The sequence below is a fragment of the Anthonomus grandis genome, chromosome 17 (genome assembly GCF_022605725.1).
Source record: "Anthonomus grandis grandis chromosome 17, icAntGran1.3, whole genome shotgun sequence".
Classification (NCBI taxonomy): Eukaryota; Metazoa; Arthropoda; class Insecta; order Coleoptera; family Curculionidae; genus Anthonomus; species Anthonomus grandis.
Genome location: NC_065562.1, coordinates 9,848,584 through 9,856,552, shown reverse-complemented (window position 1 = coordinate 9,856,552; position 7,969 = coordinate 9,848,584). Strand labels below are relative to the sequence as shown.

The window sequence follows — 7,969 nt, the reverse complement described above, 5'->3', positions numbered from 1 at the left end:
ACACATCTCGTGAGAGTTTCATTGTTAGCCTGAAGTATCTGCTCACAAATCTGCATTTGGCAGTCAAAATCGTCTCTTAACAATTCATGTATCAGTTGTACTTTATAAAGATGATATTTATTTACACGAAGTACTTTTGCCACTAAGGAACTGACAAATTCCAATTTCTGGAAATTGTACCAATAGCAATATTAGGGTTTTTCTCCGTTTCTATTAGAACATTTAGCGTAGTATCTTCAGATACTTTTAGAGGTTTTTCTTTAGATAAATTTCTTACATGACCGTGTTCCCTTAATTTTGATTCATTAAGGTGGATCCAGTAATTGCGGAACGATCAGCATGAGTTGCATTAAATAGATTACAGACTTCTTGTTGTGTAGATCAGACTTTAACGTTTCAAGTGTATCTAGATTGTCCAGCATTACTAGCTTTATTCAAAATCATCATTGGATACAGACTGTCCTGGCGAAGAACTGATTTTCCAGCCATCTTACTCTTCCACACTATGCTGCACATTTTTGGATTAAACATTTCCCAGTCGGTGGATAAGCAGGAGAGGATCTATGGAATGGCCTGCTAGGTCGCCTGACTTAACACTAATGGACTTTTGTAAGGTTACGTCAAGTTGAAGGAATTGTTTGAAAATGTGCAACGAAAGCTTATTGATCGCGTTGTATATTGTCAAGCCGTGAATGTCAATTATTTGAACATTTAATTTAATTTTTGTTCTTTTTTTTTATTTGTTACATGAATCGTATTTTTTTCAACTATTAACTTTAGGTATATGACATTCCATATCCGATATTTTAGGTATACGATTCCACGCGAAATTCAAAAATGAAATAAAGAAAAAGTGTTTTCATTTGAAAAAATGAATTTGATGGTTGAAAGTTATTTTTCAGTTAACTTTTGGGACGCATTGTTTATTTAAAGGGTTGGAAAGCGACGCCGTTTATAAAGTTCGAAATAGAATTAGCAAAATTAATCATATCGAAAAGACTGCATATAAATAAATAAATAAAACAATTTGTTCACTCTGGACTCTCTTCAAAGCGAATAACTCTTTCGCATTTTCGTAAAGAAAAACATAATCTTCTATCACGCAAGCGGAGCCGGTAAGTTAGGCAAGTAAACCATAAGAAAAATACTAATTTTGAGGAAAAGCAATTAAAGAATATTAAAAAAATCTTTATGTAAAGCGAAAAAAATCAAAAAAATAATTAAATATTTCGATCCAATTAAGTCATGCATAATACTAATTGCAGAATATGTTCCGTTTGGAGTTTCTTATTTTTTTTTTCTTTTTTTAAACGAGGTTGCAAGAGAGGCCCCAGATCGTCGCGCCAATAAAACTTGATCAGAGGCAGGCGTCGCGTCTAAATTTAAAACAAAAGAGCGTCGGACGTCGCGGGCGTCGCGGCATCACGCCAACTCGGGCACGAGGCGGCGCGTGACGTAACGCGCGTTAACCTTTTTCTTTTTTTCTTTTTTTTTCTTCTTTTTTTTATTCCCACGCCGACTCGTTTCCATTCCGAGCTCGTTCGTTTGATTTCTGGGAGCGTCTCGCGGCAAGGTCGTTTCGTTATTATTGTTTTATATAGGGTGCGCACGAATTCTTTGGTCTGCTGCGTATAAATTATCATTAAATTACTTTTAAACAGGCTGCGGTTTTTTTTAAATTATTTTTTTCTCAGTATTGCGGAATACTTAATTTTGTTTATTAATACAATTATATGGTCGTGTAAAGCATAAACTATATCAATTATTCAGTAATTGATCACGAACACTTTTTATTTTAAACGCTCTTACTGGACCGCATAATAGAATTCTTTGAATATGTTAACATCTGATTGTTTTCTAAAAACCGTTTAAATCTGTAAAAAAAAATCATGGGAAAGTACTTTTTGTGCAAACATTGTTTTTTATCTCTTTACCCTCTGCTTTCAGTATCCTAAAAGTATGAAATAAAAAATTATTGATTATACAGCGTGTATCAGTCAATTGGAACAAACTTCATAATAAATTAATAGGGACATTTTCGAAAAAACGCTCAGAGGTATTTTTACTTGCCTAGTTTTTTCAAAAATCAAAAAATTATATAAGGTGTGTCATGTAGCAGTGGCCAATATCAACTGTCTTATTTTAAATGCGACACCCTGTATATTACTCAATTTTCATATTTTTCAAATGGCTAGAGGGCGTAACTAAAAATTAAATAAGAGAAACATCTTTTTTTTCCGAAAATTTATATATTAACCTATACTTTTGATAATACTGTTAGAAAACCTAGAAAACTCTCTATCATTGTTAAGGCTCATTGGCCTACGAACAGTAATATAATACAATAGAATAATAGGGGTGGTGGAAGCTATTGAAAGTATAATCATTAAAATCGGTGTAAATTCTAAAACCATTTATTTCGATCTCATTACTACTCTATAGTTCCTAATAAACGAGATAGAGGGAAGAAAAACATTCCGGGTTGTCATTTGAAATAATGAAGTTCGGTTTTACAGGGTCCGGCCAAATGATCTCCCACATTTTGATTTTTAATAAAAACGCCAATGTAAATGCTATTTATATTTTATTTTTATTAACTAAAAATATATGGTATGCCATTTTGTTTTTATTAAGTTTTGAAAATTACAGAGCCCAAGTGGCGACCATTTCTTTCGACACACATTCGAAGCTAATTTCTGAAAGTTTCCATTATTTGAGCGGTAATTTGAGGCGATATTCCTGTAATTTCTTGGCGTATTGCTGCTTTCAATTCGTCAATGGTTCGGGGATGATGTTAAAAAACCTTCTCTTTCAGGTAGCCCCAAATGAAAAAGTCTCATGGGGCAAGATCGGGTGAACGCGCAGGCCACCGAACGTCTCCACGTAACGAGATTACGCGTCCTGGAAATATTTCCCTTAACAGGTCTATTGTCCTTCTTGCCGTATGAGCTGTAGCCCCATCCTGTTGAAACCACACATCCGGATGTTCAAGTTCCCTAAGTCTTGGTTCCAACAAATTACCTAGCATATCGACATATCGATCAGCAGTTACGGTAACCGTTACCCCTCCTTCTTCAAAAAAACAAAAGAACTAACAGCACACCAAACGGTAACACATTGGCTGTGAAGTGGCCTTTCATGGAGCTGCCGCGGATTTTCTGGTGCCCAGTAGCGAAAATTCTGCTTGTTCACACAGCCAGACAAATGGAAATTAGCTTCGTCACTCGTTATTAAAAGCGCATTTTATGGGACGTTTTGAAGAATATCATTGGAACATTCTCAGCGATTTTCTCAGTCCCGTTCACTAATTTCTTGTACGATCATCATTTTGTATGGGTGGAACTTCAGATCGGTGTGCAAAATTTTTCTCACAGAACGATCTCACAAACGCAAAGCAGAGGCATGTTTAACAGCTGAACGTCTAGGAGATCGTTCAACTGCTTCTCTTACAGCTGCAATGTTTTCAGGTGTTCGAACACTTTTGGGTCTACGAGTTGATTTTCTTTTTAAGGCTGAACCTGTAGCTCTAAAATTTGAAACCCACAACAGTATTGTTTTGCGATCTGGAACTGGACCATGTCTACCAAGCGCGAAGTGAGTACGAAAATTTCTTTGTATCGTAATTGCAGATTCATTAAATAATTCTTTTGAAAAATGTTTCGATAATGAAGGCACGATGCTCGCCCGTCCAGTTCGTAGTGACAAGAGAAATGGCAAGGCCCGCGCAGCCAACCGACTACGCTAAGCTGGCTCCCTCTTAAGTGATTCGGGCTCAGTGGCGGCGCAAAATGTGGGAGATCATTTTACCGGACCCTGTATAACTCCTCTCAAGCTACCCTGTATAATATATTTTTGTATTTAAAAATGGCAAAAAAAATTAAATCGATTTTTAAAAAATACACGAGATGTCGAGAAAATTGCAATATTCCATTCTTTCGAGACACTTATATCAAATAATAATTTCTGTAAAGAATTATTTTCCTCCATAAGAGAAAGGCCGGAAGAGGCAAATTGTTTTTGAGTTTTTCCTGAGTTTATTTTAAAATAATTAGAATAACATCAATGGGAGTAGACTCATTAATTCAGAATTTTACAAAATGTCGATAATTAAAGTTTTTAGGTGAATTACACTTTTTTGCTTGCTTTCTTAAGCAAATTTAGTGTTTCATTTAAGTGTTTTATTTTCTAACATAGCAAATAAAACTACTTATTAGGGTTTTTTTAAATTAAAAAATATAGCAATGAACTTAAAAATTATGCAGAAAAATTCTATTAATTTTCAAGAAAAAAAAAGTTATTTTTGTACGAGAATTATACTTGACTTTTAGCTTTTTTTTTAAATAAGACAGATTTTAGATATTTTTTTTTTACTCTCTTTAAATATTAAACTTTTTTATATTTATTTTATTTGTGGTCATTGATAAATTTTAAGACTTATATTATTTATTATTTTTGGCTTGCAAAACTGTTATTAAGGAAATTTTTAATTGCCCGTCATATTCCAATATTAAATTTTTTTAGACAATTTAATAAATATCGACAATCGATATAAGTATAGAATTGAAAAAAAATTATGCAAAAAAAGCTTCCTTGGTCCCCTAATTTCCCCTCTATGCCCCAAATTTCATAGAAATATTTTAAGTTTTTTTCTTATAATTTCAATACCTTGTATCTCAGAGGACACTTGCGTTCTCCACATATGCTTATATAATAAACTAGGGGTTATTTTTTATGTAAAATAATACGTGGTTGAAATTTCTTGGTCAAGATCTGCATCACCAATAAAAAATTTTCAAATACATGCAATAAAAAGGAAAAGTGACGTGACAAATAGCCGGTTTTTCTGTTCTACAGGTATCAGTAGAACATTTTCTGGAACATTTCAATTAGCAATTCCTTCATTAAGTCTTCTAAACATGAAGTTGACGAGTTCAAATAACGAAATTTAAATGATTTGATGAAAAAAAAATCAGAGGCAAGAGTGCTAACTTCTCTATAGCTCCCTTATGAGTCTTATCTTGTTAAAAATATACTCAATATTCAGGGGATTAAGAAGATTTTTTATCAATAACAAATAATAAATAATTTCAAAGAAAAAAATCTAATGGACTCAAATCAGGTGATGGCGCTGGCTACTATATAGCTGCGCGCCCAATCTGCACATATCTGGATATTCATTATCTAACCATTATCGAACTAAGAAAAGAACCACGGAATAAATATATAAATACCTGCGCGTGTTTAGTTATTAGTGTTTTAGTTATTGTGCTTATTCACGAATCCACTTTTTCATAAATTTTCCAATTTTTGATATAGATCTAAGGAAATTGAAATTGTAGCAGCAATATTACTTAATGAAGTATCAAGATTTTAACACAAAACCATCTAAAATTTAAATAAGAGATATTTAATTATAAATGCCTAGAAATGAAAAATTATTTCAAAAGCCTGGACTAAAAAATTCAAATACCTGTAGTACAAAATTTGGAAAGATTATTACGTAATTTTAAAGTGAACAACTGAAACTTCAATTTAAGAGTTATCTACTTAAATAAAATTTTAAACCAAAGTTTCTAATTTTTTGTTTTATTTATTTTAATAGTTTTTCTTATTTTTGCAGAGTAACAAGCCTATCATGGAAAAGAGACGACGAGCCCGAATAAACAACTGCCTAAATGAACTGAAAACTTTAATACTGGATGCTATGAAAAAAGACGTAAGTTTCTTAAACTGCAGTTAAATAATCCTCCTAATCTAAAGCTTACCTACATTTTTCCAATGTTGCTGATTCAGCACCATTAAAAAAGTCATAACTTTATTTCAATGTTGGTGATTGAGCAGGAGAACATTAAAAAAAGTCATTTTTAAATTTATTTGTCTCTTTCCAATTATTATAAACCATTTTTTTCAAAGTCTCTATATCAATCCTGATAGTTCGTTATCTACTTTACAATAGAAAATAATGTTCTATCTTCTATAATCCTAATAATCTCACATCTTGATTTTATTTTTTTTCATCACTTTATTGCTCTTAAATCATCTCTGTCTCATTACTTAAATCATATTGGAATCCATGCTCGCTTTACCCTAAAATCCATCATCTCTTTTAGCTTGAACTGTATCTAAATCCAACCGAATATCAAACCTGTTCTTTTTTGCAATCCACTGTAATTTTTTCCCTGGTATTCTCATTTTGGCACTGCTTGAATCATATTCAAATGCACTGAATATACTGAAGCTGTTTTTTGTCATCCACCTTTCCTTTTTCCTCATAATCTCTCGAGCTGATTCCTCTCCATTCTTATAATAATTCCTCTTTCACGAAGTAAATTTGATTTTTTATTCCATCGCCGTTTTTTTTCCTCCAGGATAATTTTTTTTTCATTCACTCTTCTTTAATTTACAATCTACCATCTTTTACAACTTGACCTAATTTTTTTTTCTTTATTAACCACTGAATCCATATTATTGGCTAAAACTTCTCTTTTGTCAGATTAGATTCATTCACTCTCTTTTCTAATTCTTTCCTCCCCCACAGCGTAAACGGTATTTGAATTAGAGACATCTTCGTATGTCTTCACCTACATTGTTCTTCATTTTTTACTACGACAGCCAACACTAAATCTAAAGATTCTAATATCTAGTTCCCATTTTTCAGCTCAAAGAACATTGATTTTGCATCTGAAAATTGCAAATGCATGATCTTGCAAAATGTGCTATCGGATTAAGATGCATTTCAACTAATTTGCTTTTCCTTTTAGCTTCGTAATTGTTTAAGCAACTCGGAATTCTATAACCACAGAGCCAACCAACCAAACCTCATTCCTATTACCTACTCTTTTACTACTTTTAACTTTTTGTTACCTTTGCTACCTTTACTCACCAAATTTTCTTTCTTTGCAGCCTGCCCGCCATTCCAAATTAGAAAAAGCCGACATCCTGGAAATGACAGTCAAACACCTCCAGAACCTTCAAAGACAACAACAGACCCCTGCCTCCGACCCATCGTCGATCAACAAATTCAGAGCAGGATTCACAGAGTGCGCCACAGAAGTTGGCAGATTTCCCGGTTTGGAACCACTTGTAAAACGAAAACTACTGCAACATCTCGCAACCAGTTTAACGCAAAGCTGTAAATCGCAGGAGGTGCCACAAGTACAAGTTCACATTTTACCCAATCCACAAAGATCACTTGAGCAGCAAGTGCCTCAACTACCTCCATCAGGAATTATCTTAAGTAATGGAAGTGGAACTGGAGTTCAGTTGGTACCTACAAGGTTGCCTAACGGTGATATTGCTTTAGTGCTGCCTTCTCCTGGACAAAATCATCAAGCAGCACCCTCACAGGTCCCTTTATTGGTTCCAATAGTACCAGAAAGGAGTGCCAGTTCTATTTCCGCTGGGTCCAGTTCGAGTTATAGTCCTAGTCACAGTCCCGAACCTATGGAGACTATGTACTGTCCATCGCAACAAAAACCTTTATCTTTGGTGGTAAGGAAGGATGAACAGTGTGAGGAGCATGGTGAGGAGAGACCTTGGAGACCTTGGTAAAGGATGGCTATTAAGGAATTTGGGATGGCCAGTGCAGATGAAGAATACGTATATATATATATATATATATATATATATATATATATATATATATCTATATATATATATATATATATATATATATATATATATATATATACAATAAAAATATGTGATAATAGAAGATAGATGCCAGAGTTTGAGCAATAATTTAAGGTAGTAGTGTGATAAAAGTGCCTTAAATACAACATTATTTAAGAGTCTTAAAATTTTGTTGTTTTTTTAAAGATATTTTTATAATATTTGCAATGACAGTTATAGGTGTATCTTATGTATATATAAATATATTTATATAGATACTTTGATTATTTTATAATAAAATGTATTTTTGTACATAAGTTATATATTTGCCACTTTAAGAAGGTATTCTAAGTTTCTC

The 7,969-nt window shown here is 33.0% G+C and overlaps 1 protein-coding gene across 1 annotated transcript in view; it reads left to right on the top strand.

Moving 5' to 3' along the window:
- LOC126746294 (protein hairy-like) overlaps nucleotides 1–7,618 on the top strand; it is a 20,292-nt gene extending 12,674 nt beyond the window's left edge. Inside the window, exons 2-3 of the mRNA XM_050454469.1 lie at nucleotides 5,621–5,716; nucleotides 6,904–7,618. Of these exons, the coding sequence (XP_050310426.1) occupies nucleotides 5,621–5,716; nucleotides 6,904–7,551 (744 nt within the window). The 3' untranslated portion in view covers nucleotides 7,552–7,618. The remainder of the gene's footprint in view (nucleotides 1–5,620; nucleotides 5,717–6,903) is intronic.
- Nucleotides 7,619–7,969: the final 351 nt, after the last annotated feature.